The following is a 21,874-nucleotide window of genomic DNA, read 5'->3' on the forward strand; positions in this document are numbered from 1 at the left end:
TTTCACGTTACCCATTAATCATTTTATTATAAATACTATTTATCCTCACCGAACATCGATAATCACACACTCGTACACACAAATCTTCCGGCTGTTGAAATAAACGCAGGAATCGTTTATGCGAATAACGATGTTAACATTGGTGGCAATTTTTACGAGTCCCACATCCGTGACAGTGCCCCGTGCAATTATCTCCAGGCGGGTACGATTTTTCATTCACCATACGGGTACGCGAACAGCCGTTTACCGTTGTAATTGTAAAACCAATTAAATTGCTTTTCTATCGTACTACGATATTCCATGCAAGTCGTAAACGAACATCCTATGCCATAAACTAATCGCTTATGTTAAACGCTACACAGATAGAAATACAGAGACATTCTTTGTTCGTTTAGACTAACGTGCAACAGACTTTGTCCGCTGAACAATCGACCACTGTGTGTTGCAAAGTTTGAGCGCAAGAGTCCAGGCATTCGCCCCCGAAATGACGGCAGTGAGTTCTGTGCTCCATTTTAACTGCGAACAGAGGAATTATATATTTTTACAGTCCAAAGTTGCATTCGATCCTTTTTTATAAACTTTCAAAATAATTTATCAAAATTGTCAAGAAATAGAAAATTGAAAAATTCATGAAATTTGTAAAACAAACACTGGGTGATAATGGTAATCACGTAATGACAGAGTTGTCACGCGCTTGGTGATTAAGAAATTTACAGCAGAGTGAAAAAGTATAGCTAGGAGAATCGACAGACACGTTAGCGACATGTTTCGTGAAAGTGCGACCAGTGACGCATGAATTAATTCGTCGAGCGATTCGTTCGAAATTCATGGCGCACAAAAGTGAATCTCGAGAGTATTCGATTTGGCACAGTAGAAATGACGATGGTTGCGTGTATGTGTTCGGTGGCGTGAAATTGCCATATCCAGCGGTAACGAGTGGTTACGTTAGCGTTACTACCTCCTAATTGCTATCGTCCCATGTGTTTTCTATCGTGACGCCAATAAACGAAAGCGTGCCATTTCCATACTACCTCGCGGATATCAATAACGAGCGCGTGTTAGCGTTGGAAGAATGAAAATTACCATTCGGAGGAAAAACGCTTGTTTGGAGTGACATGAGAAACAAGCTGATTTCTATCTTCTCACATATTACAAATGAAATTTCTCAAATTTTCAATTTTAAAATATTAAATTAATCATAATTAGTCGTAGATCAAAAAATATTAATTTTACTTTTAAAACACTTACCAACACTGCAACAAGAATCAGTAGATTGTGGACACGTTCCACCAACGACTAAATCATCGCATTTCGATAGATCCAGACAATTTTCTTGCGGACACACGCTGTTCGCAGCTGAAAATATATTATTAATATTAATCGTAGCTCTTAATTAAAATGCTTGTAAAGAATATGTTAATTCGACGTTCCTTTGCTCTCTTACCGGTTGGATGGTGAATAATGGCCACGAGGGCGAGTATAAGAAGAGTCAGATAGAACTTCATGTTGTCGTACGAGGAACGCGTGTCTCTTTGACAGTCGACGACGATTCAATGGTCTCACTTTCCCGGCTCTGGCATTATATAAACGTAAGCGTCCAACGTAACGCGACACTCGCACACACTCGAAACGAGCGTTTCGTCGTCATGCATTTCATTATCTCTGGGACCAATGTACGGACACGATGTTAGCTCTGTCTTGAAGCGGTTCGGATCGATCGTTCGGTGATTTCCGGAGTAAAGCGCACCTTTGTGCTTCCCCGTCGAGTAAACAATCAACTCATCCAGCGCAGCTTGTTTAGCGTGTTGACTAGCGGATTAATGTTTAATCTGTGACACGAATGCAATATCCAGTCGTCTGTTATTTTTTCTCCTTCATTTTCAACTTCGGTTTTCGCGGAACAATTATCGAGTGCTGTTTTTTTAACTAATTATTATTTCCATGGTGATTCTTGAATTCCACGAAGATTAATTAATATTTTTATTTATTCTTGGCAACTTGATTAAACGATAACAGGAATGCTATATTTCTTTTTCATATTCTTAATTTTGGTCAGCTATTCTTGTGAAATATTTTTTTAATTAAAATTTTAATTCAATAAAATTTATTTAATTTTTGAAAGAATTAAAATATTCAATTTTAGTCTTTAATTTTAATATTTATTCTTCTATTGTTCTTGTATCATTGTTTTATTCCACTACTAAATCTTTCAAATAAGGAACAGTTCTAAATAATTGGAGACAGGTCATCAAGTGTTTCCAAGGTCTCATAAAATCGCCATCAATTTTCCGATCATGTCGTCTATGATCGAGCCAGATCATTCACTTGGTTGGCGAAAGATTAATGAGCCTTGTCTCGACGGTGAGCAATGCTATCCGAATTGTGCCGATAAAAGGTTTTGCCAGTGATTTATGAGCGGCGCCTCTAATGGAACCACCTTGAAGAGAGCTGCTCATATCATGTCCAGGTAACCATTGTTCTGACAACCTTTTTAGATATCGAAACCGTGGTATCATTTTTTTTTTACTCCGAAGAGCACCACTTTGCCACTGGTTAGTATTACTTCGATTACAAATTCGAATGATATGCATTTAAGTGACTCGACATTCCATCTGGACCAATTGTTAAATGTCCTGTTGGTCTTTAAATGCTTCCATTAATGGCCGAAAGAATATTGAAAATCAATTTACAGATATTTATATTTTGAGTAAATTTTGCAAAAAGATATCTTATCCTTCCTTCTATAATCAAATATTTTCTTTGTCGTTTCGCGACATTGTTAATTTACAAGGTGCAAGGAATTTTCCAGGAATCTGTTTTCCCTCCCACGTTTGAAGCAGAGGTTTCATTAACCCGTTCTTTGACATTCAAAGATTCAGTGTGCTTAAGAAGAGTTTTGACGACTATGTTTGTAATATGATTAGATTAGAGATGCTTCTCCAACATGATCTTGAATCTACTTGCAGTATATCCCGATGTTTTTCTTTGACAGATAAACCTTCATTTTGTATATTTATCACGTTTGTTAACCTTGCTTTTAATTGCACCAAATTTTCATAAATTTCAATGCCATTTTATTTACATAATTCTGAAATAAACCTAGTTTCCAACTAAAGATAAATATTAAAATAATTAACGTAATACCAATATTATTCAAAGTTTGTTTTTTGTTCTACTTTTCTAAGAATTCTATTATGTAAAATTTGAAACGTCATAAACGTTAGATTAAATAATATGAAATTTTCAAAATAGAGGATTAATATAATATAATGTATCTTACTATATAGGTCCATTTCTACTGCGATATTTACCTGCTAATCAGCAGTAATTATAATTAGTAGAATTCAGCCGCAACAATTCCATCGATGAAATCCTTAAAAAGAAGAAAGATCACAATCAAAGATCAGAAAGGAACACTCAGTACTTTATTTGTTAATCATTTCAACGTATACTTGGATCCATCTTAAGAGTTACAGAAAAGATGCGTGCAGAGGTGAACGTTTGAACGGTTGACTCTGTTTTTGGCACTTTACCAACAGCGAATCTATACGTATAAGTATATACACCTTTCTCTGTGTCCCAAAACTGTGAACAGTTAGCAGCGATTCATGTCAACGTGATTCACATTTGGTTTTGACTGGATTACCCATCTGACAGGTCGATTTCGTGTCGTTCAAACGTTCGTTCGCAATTTTTTTTTTTCGGAGGGCCTCGAATAACGCGAGAATTCAGGTTTCGAATCTACGCCCGCTATAACGACGGTGAATTCTTTTTTTTTTTTCGAACGGAAAGGAATACACAATGGAACGATATAAGTACTTTGCTACGTACGACGGGCTTTGAATGTACAAGTAAGTGGAAATTTTCTCTGTAGCTGGTATTTCGAAACGATTTCATCTGGATCAATATGGAGATATGTGTTATTCATAGATGAGTTCTGAAAAGTAATTGTAAATTAATGCTTTAATTGCCACGTTAATTTAATAATTAATTAATTATTCTCTAATTTGAAAGATCCTGATCTGTTCTCCTTGGTTGAAAAATAAATTTTTGTTGGGAAAGTTCAGATGGTACTCACTAAACTGATAAATCTTTCTTAATCTCGGGGAAAAGAAAGGAACATTTTTTACAACTTTAAACTTAACAATAAATGAATTTAATTAGTTTAGTGAGTATTATCTAATCTTATCTAATAGTTGATACCTGCAGTAGGAAAGAAATAATAAAATTGCTCCTGTAAATCATAAATTCTTTTCACAGTAAAGGAAATAATAACAAAATTGATCTGTTTGATCCATGATTTCAATTCCTCGAATCAATTCACCAGCTGGCGTGAAAAATTCCTCTCGTTCATCTAGCATCGGTATCTAGACTCGTATTTACAAGTGGATAGACTTAATCAGTGCACGACATCGTAGCGTCCAGGATACTGTACACGACAGGTTAGCACTCTCGTAGGAATCGAATGATCGAGTTGACTAGAAAATATCGAGGATCGACGTAGAGGTGTTCGTCGAAAAGCGGAAAGTCATCAGATTTCAGGGAAATACAATTTTCTCTCGTTTCATCTTGAACAGCATAGTCAGAGATTAATGATCGAGAACAGAAAGAGTCGCGTGAAATTTCTCGTTCGATCCTCTTTCAAGATAGAGAAATTCGCGTTAAAACTAACGATTGTACACTTTCGAACAGTTCAACTCGAGTGATTGAGCTTCTTCGATGGAAGAAGTTAGAAGGGCATCGTTTCTTTTTTTTTTTCTTGTCCGTTGTATCACAGTTAACTGGGATCGTTTTATGCACCAGGTCGATAGTCCGCGATTATGCTCTTCAGGAACGTGTAAATGTCTTTGAACGTCGGTCTCGAGGTCTCGTCCCTTCGCCAACAAGAACACATCATCCTGTAGACCTCTTCTGGGCACATCGTAGGCTTGGGAAGATATACCTAAAAGCGAAAGCAAAGAAAAATTTTATTCCATTCATTCTAGGTAAATAGATAAAGTGAAATGAAAAATGAAAAAAGCTTCAACTATTCCCAAATAGGAAAACGTACTTGTAACTCAGCTCCATAATACATGTGCTCGGCATTTTGTATGACTTGATCATTGGTCAGATGTTGAAACGGTTTCTCTCTAGCCAAACTCATCACTTCCCAAAGAGTAACAGCGAACGACCATACGCTGCTGGAGCAAGTGTACCTGTCCTGGAATCGAAAGGCAAGTTCATCGTTACCGATCGTATCTCGTCGTTACAGTCTCGTAGATCGACGCGGGATCGTTAAAAAGAGATTAGAAGCGGCGAGAATGAAAATCAATTTAAAGCCTTACCAACAGGATGCTTTCCCACGGCAACCATCTGATTGGCGCCGGCGGTCTGCCGCCTATGTCACTGTAATCCTTCTTGTAAAGGTCACTGCACATCGCTATGTCGGTCACTTTCACGGTGTAAGAACGGCCCACTAGACAGTTCCTGGCAGCCAGGTCCTTGTGCACCAGATTCTTACACTCGAGGAACCTCATGCCCGATGCTATCTGTGTCCCCATGTACAGCAGGCAACTTTGACTTAAAAAAGAAGAAAGAAAAAGAAATGGTAAAATTTCATTTTACGACAAACGAGTATGACCGATCCATGGAATCGTTACCGTGATCGGTACAAAGGTAATTTCGTTTTCGTAACGCTCGTAAGCTCGATACGTGTATCGTTTTAGGATCTTCTGAGTCATGAACGTCGAGATCTCACCTAAGGGCTTTCAAATTGCAGCTCGGCCTAAGCGTTCCCGTAAGTGGCACACTGTACTGAAGATAATGGGCTAGATCACCGAGTTCCGTGTACTCGATGATCGTCCATGGTACTGGATCCACCGTACACACTCCAAGGATCCGAGCCACGTTCGGATCGGATAGACTGGACAGAAATCGGACTTCCCTCATTTGTTCCGTCGTACTACCGGCTCGAATGTCGCTGGTGCAGGTCGGCACGCGAGCCACGACGAGTCTCGGAGCATCCGGTACCACGTCCTCCAGTCCGACAGTCTCGCAAACTATCGCCTGCGCGTCATCAAACGAGATTTCATTCCATTATTTATCAATCTTCCAGCTGTTAGACTTTTTTAAATTTATCAGATAGAATATAACACGTATCATTTATTTTATAATAAATTATAGTACCTCGCCGATGGCCCTCGATCCAAGCTTCTCTGTGGTACGTAGGCACTGTCGTGGTATATTTGTGGGCTCTATTTCCTTGCATTTGTACGGTTTGTTCATGCTTGGCGCGATGTTCCAACTGACGACAGGTGCAGGTATCTGTAAATCCAATATAAAATTAATGTTAATTTTAGTTCAATTTCATTTGTTAGATGCAAGTCGATATATTAGAAACGAACCTTGTGTTTCTCTTTGGGCGCTGTGTGCCAGCGTTTAGAGTGGATCTGATCGACGTCCCGTTGGTGATTAGACGAGGCTGCGATATTGAGTTTCGCAGTTGGACTGGTGTAACTTTGAAGGGTCCTGTAGTGCTGCGAATGTCGTGCAGGAGAGTTTGTTGGCGACGAGGAACAGCTCGTTGGGCCTATGGTGGATTCCGGTCTGGGATCCAGTCGGACGTTCTCCTCTGAGCAATTCATGTCCTTCAGATCCTTTGGGGATTCTTGAAAAAAATTGATTTATTAAAAATAAATTTATTAAAAAATCAAAATTTTGCCTCTCATTATTTATACGCTTCAAATGTAATATTCAAATTTAGTAAAATAATTTCTCCCATCATTTCCACCATTTACTCGTTTCAATTTTTACATCACACCTTTGGGATTCAAATTCAGGTTACATGAATTTACATGCGTTTGCATAAAATTACAGAGGATGCACGTTAACGCATTGGCATAAATATTTTGGATACACCTTGAGGTAAGAAACAGTGTCGTGTTTAAAAGCTCACCGGAAGTGGCCACGATCGCGTACGTAGATTTATACTGCGGACTGACGAGGGGCGAATTGAATTGTTCCATTGTCAAAGACTCGTGCATGCTTCCGTCTTCCGGTATGTCCGGCGAAACGTGATTGGCAGTCTCTGTCAGCATTCCGCCAGGGGTTAAATTCAAGAGAAGACCCTGTAAAATTGTGGAAACGTTCGTTTCCATTAACATTTTCATAAATAGAAGACTATTAACATGTATCGGAACAAAAAGTTGGTCAGAATTCATTAAAAATATTATATTGAGATACTAAAGTTTAAATTACTCTTCCCTATTTTTATAATATATACAGTGACTCGGATTTCTTCAAACACTTTTCAAATTTAAAAAAAGATTTTCCTTTCCAGAATTTAAAAATATGTAAAAATCTACAGAAGACAGAAATGGTCGGTCTCTGGAATTAAACTCGGCTCTTCCACGTTGTAATTGACTACCTAGCTAAAAAATATGCGAATAATAAAAAAATATCCCAAAAAGTTAAAGTAGACAAAGGATAGAATAACGAATCGAGGTTTTCGTTTCACAAAATACGGTGACGTCAATTCGTGTCATCCTAGAATGACGAAGTTCTCCGACTTTTAATGACGAATTAAAATCCAACGTTCTATCGGGTCGAGAAAAGTTTTCGCATATTTATGAGAGCAAGGTTCTCTTACCTTCATGTTTATGGCGAATCCAAATGGATTTTTCAACACGGTCGGCGAGCTCTGCAGTTTTTGACGTCGATTCAGAAGCAGAATAATGACGAACACCAACAGAAGAAGCAGGATAATGGCAGTCAGAACACCTATTAGTACCTCTAAATATTCCTGACCCTCTCCCGCTGCTGTAACTATGCCAAACGTAGTCGCTTTAATAGAAAATACCGGCTAACCGTGCCTTTATTCTTTCGCGGTATAAACGGCGAATAAATCAATCGTCGACGATGCAAATCGTGGAAGTTCCAACTCGTCCATTAAGTATGCTAATTAAAAGAAATAAAAAAAAAAAGGAGAGAAAGAAAAAAGAATTCTCGAGTCTGTTTTGAAATTAAAATAATGCTTCTACATTGACGTGAATATACACGTTCACAGAATGAAAGAAAAAAGAGGAAATAATTCAGGAATTTATTCTTAACAAAACTAGGTCACCATTAAAATTTCTTTTTCATTTCAATCGTGTCATTTTTTTGAATTAGAAAAAACATAACTTGATTCGAAAGATTAAAAAATTTTTATCACTTCCTCTCTAGCGATTTGAAACAGCCAGAATCAATCTGTGTTTCGATGTTGATACAATCCAGAGCATTCGAAATCCATTCGTGCATGCCATTTGTACACGTTAACACCATTGGTCGCCATGGGGTGTCACCTGTGACTGGCACCATCGATTCAAAATAACAAAAAAATTTTGAGCAACATTAATATTGTATTATTTATATAAGGTATCAAGTGAGAAATTAAATAATGATATTTTGAACAATTGCAACTATAGAATGCCGTATCATAAATGGTACTTAATCATTTCTTTCCACAAATATAAAAAATTCGGATTACACAGAATTAACAAACAATACACCTCGATCTTATGGATCAGAACGAAGCAGAGATTGAAAAAAAGTAAAAAGAGTAAAGCGATGGAACAGAACGCAGCAAGAGCGGAAGGAATTAAAAGCCCTCCCAGCGTGTCTCCGTTCATTTTCTTTTTTCAGATCCACGAAAAAAAGGGAGCGTGATTTAAAGGGTAGATTTTCCGGTTCGAATCGCTGGTGCACAGGTCCGCGGGCAGCTGTGCTCGCGAATTAAACTCGAAATTGCCAGGACAGAGAGGAGACACAGCGTGGGGTCTACGTTGGCCCGTTTTACTTTTCCGCTCGAACGATGCCAGAGACAGGGATGGCTGATCGAAGAAAATCGGTCTCTCGGCCGACGTGAGATCTTGATCGCCACGCGAGCCGACTCTAGGCTTGGCTTATTTATTTCTCTCGTAAAACCGGGCGTCGTGACGCTGCTTCCGTTTCGCGCCGGCACTCGGAGCCACGGCACGATAAAACAGCAAGACCGGTCGACGTGAAAAATTGGAAGAATGTAACGGCGCATTGTAAAGTCGCTTTATCGAGCTACTTGCGTTTCGTCTTTTTCCAATCTTCCAACCTTTTTCTGCTCTTTTCGTACGCTCACTGTTTTACTCCTCCACCGAAACGACGATTAGCTTTTTCTCTTTGCTCCGCGATAAAATGTTACGGTTTTTTAAGCGATGGGAAAGAATGAAGAGGGCGAAAGCATTCTTGCTGGATGCACCGCCCTTTACGAGCAATAAAATCTTTTCCTTCCTTCAATGAGAAAGATTCACTGCTTCATGGAAATATTGTTCTTGAATCACTGATTTATGGTGCTGATTAACCCTTGAACAGCGACGTCTGGGTCAATCGTGACCCAAATTTATGATAGGTGTAGAGTTTCATATATTGACAGAATAATTTTTAAAGGAACAGTGTAAAAATTTATAAAATGAAAATAACATGAAATACAACATTAACACCTCAGTTGATACAATCAGAATGGAAATCTAATAGAATTGTGTTTAATAGCTTCATTATGCAGGAAAATTGTAAAACGTTCAACATCAAAATCACAAATCTAAATACCCAACGATGTTGCTCCACTTTGTATCCATATTTCTACCCCTACTGCTTTCTCTTACCTCCCTGTATTTTTTCTTCAGCTTTACCTCCATTTTCTTCTTGTCCGACCCCTACTTTTTTCCTTTGAATACTACGATAACATCAAAAGACATAAACAGCGACCCATTTCGTATTGTTTCGATACAAGGTACACGCTTTCATTGGTCCTCCGTTCCATTTTTTTTTCTTTTCTGCTACGTCTCTTACATCACTCCGTTTTTTCTTTTCTTCTGTTCCGACTCTTATGCTTGTTTCATCGTTCACATCCTACCGAGTCTTCTTTTCATACCGACGTCGTTGCAATCGCGTGTACGATTTCCGCTTTATTTCTGACGACAGTTCCAGGACGAAGGGGTTGAAAGAAGCACGGAGATCCAACGAAAATATTGTACATAGTTGTATTTTACGTTAATCATGTTTCGTCCAATTTTCGCCACATCTTCGTTAGGATTTCATCGAATATTCTTCGCAGAGACACCGCTACCGTTTTACAACAGCTTACCCATCGTTTGCGGTTAATCGCAACGTTGAAAAACGCGAAACCGTACACGCGTTTCCACCTTTTCCTACCAATTTTTTTCACCGGTATCTTTCCGCCTCTTTGCGTTAGGAAACGCTCAAAACCGTGGTTTCGCGTGTACGCGTACAGGAGTCTCGTTACGGCCATCTCTAACGATGCGATTTTTTTCATCCCTTTTTTTTTTCATTTCTTTTTTATTTTGCCGACTGGATAATCGCGGTCCAGGAACCAGCGAGAAACTGCTCGTTTATTCCCGACGGTTCAGAGGAAACATTTTGAGCCGTGTTCCTGGACAGAGGGAAAGGAAGATGGGATTTTCGTTTCTGGTTTGCTCTATCATGGACACGTAATTAAGCTTTCGTCGTTTCCCTCGTTTGCGCCTTATTTTCGTTTATCCTTTCTCTTTATATTCCTTCATTTAGAGGAATGATTAATATCTTGCATAAAACATGTCTACAGAATTTATTATACAAACGATGATCGATGGAAGTGGTAAAACTTTTATTTAAGAAATATAAAAAAATGCGAAAATTTGTTCACTTCCGATGCTTCGTGATTTTTCCTACGTTTTACGTGGAAAATAAAGAAAAATTCGGTGAGCTATTGGATACGAAATCGATTCGTCGGGGCAATACGAGGATTTCTATCTCGCTTCCTCCTTTTCCACGCTTTCCACGAACGAGCAATCTCTTAATCCGACTAATTGTTTACGTTACGACGAAGTTGCTACGTGAATTATAAACTATCCAAGTTTCTCTGTCCCTCTCGCGATTCCTTCTAATCGTATCCTCGCCTCGGCAAAGAGTGGCGGCCTGGTTCCACTAATGAATTTACTTCGTCGGACAAACCTTATGTACCCTCGAAACGAAAGAGAACGAGTATACTCGATCGCGGCCTTATTCCTCTGTATAAAGGGTAAACAGGACAACGTTCAACGAATAATTCAATTATTAACTCACTTGAGATGGAGATTTCATTATAAAACGATTTCCAAGCGATGGAAAATTGATCGCTTAGTTTTCTTCGAAAGACGCATATGGTGCGTCATTGATTAAATCGACTAAATAGTGGAGAACGCATATGGTGTGTCATTGATCGAATTAGCTAAATAGCGTAGAACGCACCTGATGCACCATCGATTAAACCGACTGACAAGTGATGATTGAAGCTTTCAATTAGTATAATACCATCTGCCTTATATTCTCAATTATTTAATTTTTGTAGTGTTAATCACCCGCCCATGGTAATCAAGATGTAAAAGAAAGAATATTTTTCAAGAAACAAGATGTCAAGTGTTATTAATTACGAGCGTAAGATTATCACATTTGTCACGTTAGCTCTAAGAACGCAGTCAAGTAAAGAAATTTCAATTAGAGCGTAAGAATCGATGAATAATATAGGAGAGAACGAGCAAGAAGCGAAGAATTAAGAACGAGGAAATCAGCAATTACCTCGTTAAAAAAGACTCGATGCATTTCTTGCCTCATTTGTTATTTCTTTCTCCCATGGCGACCATGATTTTATCTTCTATTTTTCTTCACCGACAAATTACCTCAAAATCATACGGTAAGGTGGTCGCTCGTGATTAGTTAAGTTCAAGAACGTCGACGCAACGGTGGGTAGGGTAGATAAGAAAGATAAGGAAAAGTTCTCGAATGCTCCGGGTGTAATTAACTCGGGATTAATACGAATTAAATGCCGCCACCGATGTCGAGTCACTTACTTGTTTGCAAGTTAAGATCCACCTCGGGGTTCATCGGAATTTCACCGTTGCTGAACTCGGACGCTGACTCTTCGGTGGTATTTTCATAGGGATTCGCTAGAATCAGTAAACGTGTCTTGCTAATTAAACCATTGTAAATCTTTTAATCTACCTGACAATAAAGCCTTTTCCAACTACTCTGGATGCGCGCTACCCTTGGAAATTCGTATCCTCGTAAACAACAGCTGATTACGAGTTCTCCAACAAACCGTTTCGTATAATATTTGTACGAGAGACACAGAACGCGTTTGCCGGGTATCAGGAAATTGTTGCTGGGAAAATAAATTTCGTTCGTTTAATGGAAAATCCTGAATATTTTGTTTCGATGCTTTCCGATCGTATTTATGTTCTGTCTCTAAAACAATTTGCACTCGTCCAATTTTATTATATACCATGTTTCACGTAACTGAATTGAATTTCTTTTTCTCTCTAAACTTTTTTCATACATGAAATTGTCAGAAGGATTTTATTTTATTCCTTATTTTTTTCTTACTTACTTCCATCGAATGTCACCTCGCTGATCATGATCCACCGGGCCGCAAAATACAAATGTATTTTGAGAAATTTTGCACGACGTTCGTGTAGAACTATGGATACGTTCCTTGCATTCTCCAGCACGATATCCGGGATGTAAGAATAGGACAATGGCTCCTCTTCGTAAGTTTCACCATCCAGACTGAACCAGACGTCTGCTTTAGAGAATACCTAAGATACAAGGAAGTTACAATAAAATTAGCATCTCAAATTGTGTAAGATATCTGTAATTATAATTATAATTAAACTGTAACATGATATAAATGAAAAATAAAGAACGAAATTCCTTGATCCAAAGGATCATATCAGATATCAATTAACAATAGGATCATAATCATTCATGGAAAACAATGTTGCACGTTTCAAACGGTAACCATCATCGAATTAGATATCGAGTTAATTACAATTAATTACGATTCGAATGTACAATGTATCGAGGGTAATCCGATCGATTTAATCGTATTTTCCACGAATGATAACACGGTGCACGACGTTTCTATAATGATCGACGATACAAATTTCCATTTCACGACCACTTCGAACGTTACACGATTAAGAACGTGTGTCGTTTACATTGATTCCCACCTAATGACATAACAATGCGTTATCTCGTCACGTGTTTCGCATGTCAAGCCAAACGAAGAAGAAAGAAACTCTCGCCTTAATGGGCGCTATAGTTGATGGACCGCTCGGTTCAACTCACCGTGTAAGCAATAACCGGTACTTAAGATCGACTCACTTTTAATGGCTTGGCCTTTCATTGGAATGAAAGGAGAAGCAACCGATCCATCCGGCGTATCACATTGACATTTTACCGTGCAAGAGTTCAGCTTTGATTTTTAACCAGTTTTTATTATCACGCTTGAAATAAAGTTAAAAAATAAAATCGAAAGAAAAAATACAAACGTTTCTACGAGTCTCCAAGATTTGTATAATCAAGACAAGCCCGCAATTTTATCCCATGAAAAATATTGCCCACAGGCTTTAAAAACGAATTGGGCTCATTAAAAGTTTTATCTCCACGAGGAACTTTATAATTCCAGGGGATAAAAACCATTAAAAAAGGTTACCTGCACATCTCTCGAGAAATAATTGTTGGTATAAATGTGCACCGCCTCGAAGATCCAGGTCACTTCAAATTCGAACACCAGCTCCACGTAATCGTCCTCGAAGGTGTCTCGCATCCATGCTATCCAACCGGTACCTGCAGAAAAACGAGCATCCATTTCGCGATTGAAGCCACCACTCCACTTCTCGGCTCTCATAGGCAACTTCGTTAGCGTGAATCGAAGTTAAAGCCCGAGCAACGATTGATCTATTGTTTCTCTTGTTAATTGAATTGATTCCGTTCGAGATAACTTCCGGCCGCAAGAACCTCTTCTTCCAGCGTTTCTCTCTGTCGATACTCTCCGTTTTGTAAAGCCCTCGCTATATTCTCTATTTGCGGGTGCTAAGTACCGATAACAGAAGCTCGATATTGACGAACGGAATATTGATGTCGAGGGTTTCTACTGATAAAATGGCAATTGTGCGAGGGATGATGGTATTAAAATTAATAAAGAAATCTATCTGAAATTGACGTTCTCGTTTGGAGATAAGATTGCGAAGCGAAAAAGTTCCGTACTTTGAACTTTAAATAATTTCAAGATAAGAAGAAGTTAGGTTTGCAATAAAAATTCAAATCATCTCGTTTGCCTATTTTCTAAAAGAACACTTCCGGCGAAGATGCGTCCGAGACACGTCATGTTTCGGCACTTAGCACCCTACCGTGCATCCACCCACCGATTACCTCTTCCATCTCCCATGTCCAGCCTGTAATTATCCGCGCCGACCTCGCCATCGATCAGCCGGCCCAAACCATCGGTCAACAAGTTGTCTTGCCTTTTACCATCGTACGAGATGTCGCTCAGCTCTGGTGTCGGTGAATCGGGTATGGTATAACTCACGACACCATCTGAAATACATACAAGTATCACGTGACGAGCATTGTCCCTTTTAAAACAAACTCAAACAACTGAGACAACTTTGCGACTGGTTTCCTCACTGGGTCAGTTAAAGGAAGTGTAACAAAGAATTATCTTGTCGACATTGTTTCGTCAGCTTGACGTTTGTCTTTTCTCAAGAAAAATATGTATCGTCAAAATTAAAGCTTTTCTAAAGAATACGTTTCCCCAGGGAAGACGACTATGCTCGATACTGTACGAATGCAAAAATTTTCAGCTCCCTTAATTTTCATAAATTTCTACAGTATTTTATCGAGGAAAAAAATTTCCTTTCATATCGTATGATGTATCGGATGCTTTGAATAAATCTAATAAGAAAACGTGTCGTGAGCGGCCGTCAAACGGGTCACGGACGAACGTGTACCGTGAGCGTGTTCAGATGGTCGAGCACTGGTGGTAAGAAAATTAATAACGAAACAGCAGGAACGACTACGCTGCGGTCACTATGTCGTGCTTAAAATCGCCTAACTACTTTCAATATTTCACGGTACATACGTCCGTGGCTGGTCAACCGTGTCACGCGATGCGGTCGAGCGAGTTTTCGACAAACTTCACGCGAAAACGAACGGCGATTCCGTTTGTTAAAAGAATACCTGCCTCGTTTGATTTGCATACAAGACAACCGGAAGAGAATTGTTCGATGCATAAATCATGTACGACGTATTATTTAATTATCTTCATTTTAATTCATTTTAATTAAACTTCCTTGATCACCAGATTTCATTACACGCGTATTTAAAGTGCACACGTTAACGGGAGATTTCGTACACAGCGTCGTTAACGCGACATCGGCCTGTAATCCGGAAATCCGCTAATCTAATCCGCGCCAGCAACCCTCCACCAGTTGCCACACAAATTATTACGAAGTTTCATCGAGTGTCGTTAGAGCAATTTCCACGGAAGTTACCCTCAAAGGCGAAGAGTGCACTCGTAACAAGTTTCGAAATCAATCCGCCCCTCCACGATCCTCTTCTATCCTGGCTGGGTCATTTTCAAAAGCCACTTTTACCCTCGACGGATAACGAGACGTCGACTCAACGACTACTTCCTCCTTCTCGTCACGATTTTCTTCGACAATTCGAATCGACTTTCGCGCACCAAAAATGGATTTATTTTTACACCTGAGTCGATCAAGTGTATTCGATATTGCATAGGGGCTTTATTATTCGCTGTAATATAAAAATTTGCGTAATTCATAATTTTCAAAGTCAATCTTCTGAATATAGAACGCTATATAAATAAATGTTCGACTTTCCTAACGTACAATCATCCACCTTTTGAGTCCACAAGCAGTGACGGGACAGCAGGTATAAAATCAGCAATAAAAATCTTGTACAGCAAGGGGCTTAAATTATAATGACAGGGTGGTGCGATAAAAGTGTTGCAAAAGCTAGCTTCGCCGATGATTCTTGGCCAAAGGGGGTGCAGCACGTAAAACACGTAATATTTCTCACGAGGAAATACGACGTGACCTGGCGCACGAGCCCCGTGGTATATCAATATCAGTGTAATGGACGTCGTTTGCATAAATGATTTTTCTGGGTCGCTAATGCCGAAGAACCAGCCGCGGCACGGCTCCACGACGAAGAACCATGAGAAAGCGAAGGAAAGCCAGAGGCGCAAGGGGGTTGAGGTTACTCTCGAAACAGGCGACATGAGAGGTTTCGCGCTATAAGAAGAGTTCGGAGCGTGTGAGATCGAGCTTTCGTGGGCGGGAATGGCGGATTTATAGCGCTCGTGCACGACATCTGGTTAAAACAACGTTGATGCCCTAGGCCGGTTGCTCGAACGCGAACGATTACCTCCGAAACGCGGACACCAGCAACGCTCAAACAACCAAACTCGAATTATACCTTTAATACGTAATCGTAGATTATTCATGGATAATCAACGCCAATGTAATTGGACGGCCATGTTCCTCCCTGAAGCCCTGTTCCACCCTTTGACGAGAAATTTATTACGTACACAGGTGGATAAAACTGTTGGTGCACGGGTGAGAAAAAATATTCCACACTCGTGAGACTGCTTTTCAAATATTTTCCGCTTTTCCAACAACTCCAATTTTTCACTTTCAGTCGGAAGTGTAACAAATGCAATATGAAAATGGACGAGTGTATAAAAGAAGATAATCGGACGAGACCTTTCCGAGAAGTTTGATAAAGAAATTACAAAGTCAAGGAACATTTGCAGAAGAGCTATCGGAGATGCTATCATTTTTCATTACTCTGTGTCTCTACTACAAAAGTGGATGATTGATTTTTATGTTGGGGGGAGGGGTACGCAGCCAACGTATCGATTTTCCATTAGACCGAATGAACAGTGACTTGCAAAAATAATTGAATGCACGCGTTTTGAAAAATCCGATACATCCATCGAGATTAATATGCAACGCGTGGCTAATCAACGCGGCTGAAATAATCATTCGAACGACGAGAAAGAAAACGATATTAATATTTCATAAGTAAGAAGCGTTAATAATAAATGATCGACGAAGAAACCTGGATGAACACGCAACAAGGTGTACCGGTTATTCTTGAGGGCTTTTAAAAATGAAACGGCCCACTCGAACCACGAATCAATTGACCCATATTTTATATATACGTCTATTAATATTTATGACCGACATATTTCTCGGGATTAAATACAATCTCCCATCGAGTGCTGTATTTAATAAAGCGCCGACGAATAAAAAGGGAAAAACCACACACCGTGAATACTAATTAAAGCTCGCAATAACCGCCGCTATTAGAACGCTCGGAATAATAATAAAAAAGAAATTCTACTACCATCCCTATCGTACAAAATTAACCTAGCTCTTCGTTCGTATGGCGATCCTCGGGTAGTTTACCCTTGAGGTACATTTTTACGAAAAAGACTCAAAGGGATGAAAAATTCTTCCGGAGGATATTTTTAATTTTTCAATTTAAAATAAGATGATCAAGCTTTGAATATATTTAAAAGATAATTGGAAGGAAGAAATAGGGAGAGAAAAAAATTTCTGAATTTCTTATTTTGATAATTAAACGACCACCTTATTTCAAACCCAATTTCCATTTTCCATTGTGTCCTTTCAGGTGTTCCCATTTCTATGGCATCGAATCGAATGAACTCGAGCGTTGCTCGTGTTTCTTTCCTCGACGAGGAAATAGACGTTATCATCCGCGCGTTTTGACGCGACACTCGGCGTCGCGGCGTCGCGGAACGAAACCGCTCGACATCTCGACGAGCTGTCGACACGCGTTGCGTGCGCAGGCTATCGGCAGAGATTGTTTCGCCAACACCAGTCAGACGTGTTTCAATGTTTCTGCAACAATGTCCATCGTGTTGTTGATTCTATTAGACGCGTTCAAACGAGCGATGTAGGTCGGAAACAAAGATGCATAGAAACATAGGAGCCACCGATGAGTTCGTTCGTGTAACACCGTTACCGCCGCTAATGGAATCCAACATCGCAGTTGGATTCCGACGCCAGCTTGGGTTCCCTGGTTGCCGTCTCAGCAGCGACACACCAAATTGAATGAAATTGCAATTTGGAAATTAATCGCTTGCTGTCCGGTCGCCTAGCCATCGTATTTCCATCGTACAGTTCCATCGTGGAATTGCAAATTTACACGGCTACGTTTACTTCCTCGAGGGCTTTCTTCTTTGATTGATTCAAGACATCGCTCCTTGGATAGTTAGTATAAGATGTCTAGTGGTTTCTTAGAGTTTGTTGACTAAGATTTTTGGAATTTCTTATAATTTTAATTGCCTTAAACTGAATTTGACTGAAATTGTCTGTGATATTCAGAACAAAGTGGAAAGGTAAGGGGTTGATCCTTGAACAGCGGATCAATGGAGATTCAAAGTTATAAAAGTAATATAATTTTTAAATGAAAGAGTTTCATATATTGATAGAATAATTTTGAGAGGAACGGTGTAAAATTTAGAAAATGAAAATAACATGAAATACAAAATTAAATTAAATTAAAATTGGGACTCTCTCCATGGTCCGCCCCATTCGAGTGTTAAAATATCATTGAAAGGATTAATTACTCACTCGTGTCCCGACATCCTCTCAGCTCTATTCGAAGGCAAACGGTGCGTCTATGTTCCGAATGAGGCAAAATTCGAATTTGACTGGCGAAGATCGGTGGTATCAATCGATGCGACACCACGGTCGAGGTGTCGCTGTTACCAGCCAGCACCTGAAACAATGACAAACGTGAAGAAGCAACATTTCCATTTTAAAACCGCAATTTTTCGTCGGCAAACACGACGAAATATTGTTTGAGCGACGTTCAAACATTGACTCGTTAATTAACGAGCGGCTGTGAAAATGACGATACAATTAAAACGATCCATTAATCGTAACAACGGTTATTATTGGTTAAATTGTCGGTACTCGTGGATCCTTTCGATGAAACGTATTCAATCGACGCGATCCTAAGTAAATCTCTCGGTTGGTACAATGTTTTGGACGATGCACTCATCGGCCGCCATATAATTATCGAGTTAATTGCGATAATTTCACCGATTCAATTACAACAGGCGATTAATGCGTTCGGTTGGTCGCGCTGCGACTCGAGTACCATACGATTAATTTAGTCGACCGTTTCGCGAAACAATTTCGTATCTGATAATAACGGGGCGTTGATCGTGGACGAGCGATTCGCAAACGCACCGCGATCAGAGGAGGGGAAACGTTGATGCACGAGCTACGTACCGATCAAATCGACGTCAATATTAATCAACTTACCCTGAAATCTCAGTGCACGCGTGCGTGTATGCACGCTCGGTTTAGACATAGATCATGATTGCATCGAATTCGAAGGTAATGCCATGGTTAATGCACCCGTTAGCCTACACCACATGAATCATCATTCGAATAAACTTTGACGTTCGAATCATGAAATGACACCGGCAAAAATCATCTGAACCATTTTATTCTATTTTTAGGATACTACGTTAAAAAAAAGGAAAGATAAACCGTGAAGAATAATTAAATTTTCACGTAATCGTTCCTTCGAATTTCTACTGGAGAAGGAATAGAATTCCGTCTGAATAACGTGACTGGCTGCATGCGCAACATCCATTTCCCTTTCCAGAAGTGTCGGGCAAACACAAAACGAGCCGCTTCTCACGCCACTATGCAATAAATTATCGTTGTTCGCGCAAGACGCGTCGCAGAACGCCTATCGCGGCTGAAATTACTTAATTGGACGATTCTCGTTGGGAAACGGCTCTTAATTATTCGATGATCACAGTTAGCCGGACCGGAGTTTCCACGAAATTTAATCGCTGACCCCGTGAGCGCGGTGTGTTTCGAATTATACCATCAAGGGAAATTGATAACGACACTCGTACTTCGTGATATGCTGGCTGATACGCGAGGTACGTCACGGAATCACCATGCAACCTGGTCGAATTTCCCGTTCACGAATAACGTATCGTACCTGTCCGTGTAAAACTTCGTTTTTACCGTAAATAAAAAGGAAAGTTTCGTTGAAAACTCGATGCGTTGGAACACGTTTCTGGCGTACAGATAGTTATCGAAGACCGAAAGTTATTTCTACTCTTTTCCGCGGTTCAATCTTTTGGGAATGGACTTTGAGTACCTTGATTCGAATTGTCTACACCCAGGGAATTACAATAAGGGAGGTTCGAAACTCGGGTTTAGAACAAGTTCCGTTCCTCGTTTGATAAAAATAAAATTCGTTAATGTAACAGTTAATTAAATTAGACTTAATGTATGAAGGTAAAGAACTGTTCTCGGGGGTAGTGAAATATTTATCTTATAATTCAATTTAATCATATGAAATTTGTTTTTGGTTTTGATATAGTATGTTTAATGAAAAGGAAAAGTTGTAGAAATTTAATCCATTAACTGGATAATGGATTCTCTATCGAGAGACTTTTCAACTCGTTTTTATTTATCTTTTTATTAAATGAGTAATGTAAAAAGTTAATTCTTGAAGTTTGCAAAGAAACTTAATAAATAAAATAGAAAATGATATCTACCATCCTATAAGCTGTAACTACCTGAAACCCTTAGTAGGTTGTCTGATTTTTATACGAGAACCTTAGTTGAGGAGGGCCATTCTGACCCAGTGAATCGCGAACACGTTCAATTTACGAGAATCTTCTGTATCGTGAACAAACCCTATGGTTAATCCGCGATGGGAAAATAAAGGAGGGACGGCTTGATTGCGGTCACGTTATTCAGGATCTCTCGTCTGACTTAACGTACTTCTACTCCACTGTCAACACACGTGTTCTAACCTACATGTCATCACGTACCTCCTTGTTATCCCAACGCTTATATCGCCGCCACTCGCTGAAGCCGGGACGTCGATACTCCAGGGTGTACTCCTCCACGTATTCCTGGCCACGACCGTGATCGTAACGACCCTGACTCTGTACGCCGGTGATCACGCGAGGTCCGGAAAGATCCACTTGCAACCACTCACGAATTCCTCTCTCTATCTGGCTCTTCGGGCACCAAGCACCGCCTGCGGTCTCCTTTCGCAGCCTATTTTCGACAGAATTTGTTAGCGTTACAGGCCGACGGGATGTTTCGATGAATTTTCATGGGGTCTCAAGGTCGCTCGCTTTCGGACCACTTTCAATATCGTCCGACCATTAAGACTATGGGAAATTCAATTGCATACTTAAGATCGTTTTATTACGAATACCATTACAGTTATGTTTATTTTTATTTTCATCTTCAACCTCCTAATTTTGTATAATTTTTAATCTAACGTATTTAGATCTTTTTATTAAGATAAAGTATCGATAAAAATAGCTAATAAAAAAAGGAAGTGCAGCTGTGAAAAATAAGAGAAATTGATAAAATATTTATTCGATTTGAAATCTGATCGGAGCGTTGGCTCGCGTTGCTTAAAAAAGGGATTCGAAAATCAATTTTCGTTCCACCTCGAAAATTCGTGGCCACCAGAGCGCGGCCGAAATTGCACAATAATAATCGTATCGAAAATGTAGCCACGTCGAAATTGTACGAATTCGATTCACGGTTCGTTTCGTTCTATCCTTTCTATATCCTTTCTGTTACAATGGCTAAAAGATAATTTTTCATTCGGGTAGATATAATTAATTAATAGTGTATCTCTGCTTAGTCCATCTTCAACGTGGCGAATATCGAGAGATCTTCAAACTGAGTGATGCTTTTAAGTGCACGTTCGAAAGTTACTCACTTCGACTAGTTAATTAACGAAATTGCCTGACGGTTCTCGCGACGATAAATGTTTATCAACGCGACGAATGATTGAAAATATTCACTGGAAGACTTCTCATATTTGTTTAAATAATAATCTAAAAGGGAATAGAAATTCTCTCTCCCGACAGCGGACCATGGAGAGAGCCCCAATTTTAATTTAATTTTATATTTCATATTATTTTCATTTTATTTTGGGTTCCGATTGA

General features: G+C 39.4%; 2 protein-coding genes across 4 annotated transcripts in view; both read right to left on the minus strand.

Moving 5' to 3' along the window:
* Window positions 1-1,571, minus strand: LOC114874496. Its single transcript, XM_029183818.2, has 3 exons — window positions 1,445-1,571; window positions 1,249-1,356; window positions 1-516 (listed from the first exon to the last, which is right to left on the minus strand). Exons 1-3 carry the CDS (start codon window positions 1,503-1,505, stop codon window positions 392-394), a joined length of 294 nt encoding a protein of 97 aa, XP_029039651.2. The 5' UTR covers window positions 1,506-1,571; the 3' UTR covers window positions 1-391.
* A 1,832-nt stretch (window positions 1,572-3,403) lies between these two features.
* The window catches only part of LOC114874907 (discoidin domain-containing receptor 2-like), an 80,073-nt gene continuing 61,602 nt past the window's right edge, over window positions 3,404-21,874 (minus strand). For 2 of the 3 annotated variants that reach the window (XM_029184639.2, XM_046285980.1), the window contains 14 exons: window positions 20,732-20,963; window positions 18,492-18,639; window positions 14,239-14,403; window positions 13,520-13,653; window positions 12,413-12,620; window positions 11,877-11,972; window positions 7,628-7,803; window positions 6,935-7,106; window positions 6,384-6,646; window positions 6,166-6,303; window positions 5,738-6,045; window positions 5,325-5,559; window positions 5,051-5,200; window positions 3,404-4,942 (listed from right to left, as the gene is read on the minus strand). In XM_029184639.2, coding sequence (XP_029040472.1) covers window positions 4,793-4,942; window positions 5,051-5,200; window positions 5,325-5,559; window positions 5,738-6,045; window positions 6,166-6,303; window positions 6,384-6,646; window positions 6,935-7,106; window positions 7,628-7,803; window positions 11,877-11,972; window positions 12,413-12,620; window positions 13,520-13,653; window positions 14,239-14,403; window positions 18,492-18,639; window positions 20,732-20,963 — 2,575 coding nt within the window. In that variant the 3' untranslated portion in view covers window positions 3,404-4,792. The remainder of the gene's footprint in view (window positions 4,943-5,050; window positions 5,201-5,324; window positions 5,560-5,737; window positions 6,046-6,165; window positions 6,304-6,383; window positions 6,647-6,934; window positions 7,107-7,627; window positions 7,804-11,876; window positions 11,973-12,412; window positions 12,621-13,519; window positions 13,654-14,238; window positions 14,404-18,491; window positions 18,640-20,731; window positions 20,964-21,874) is intronic. The other variant, XM_029184645.2, reaches the window with a different exon arrangement.

Source organism: Osmia bicornis, chromosome 5, assembly GCF_907164935.1.
Source record: "Osmia bicornis bicornis chromosome 5, iOsmBic2.1, whole genome shotgun sequence".
NCBI lineage: Eukaryota > Metazoa > Arthropoda > Insecta > Hymenoptera > Megachilidae > Osmia > Osmia bicornis.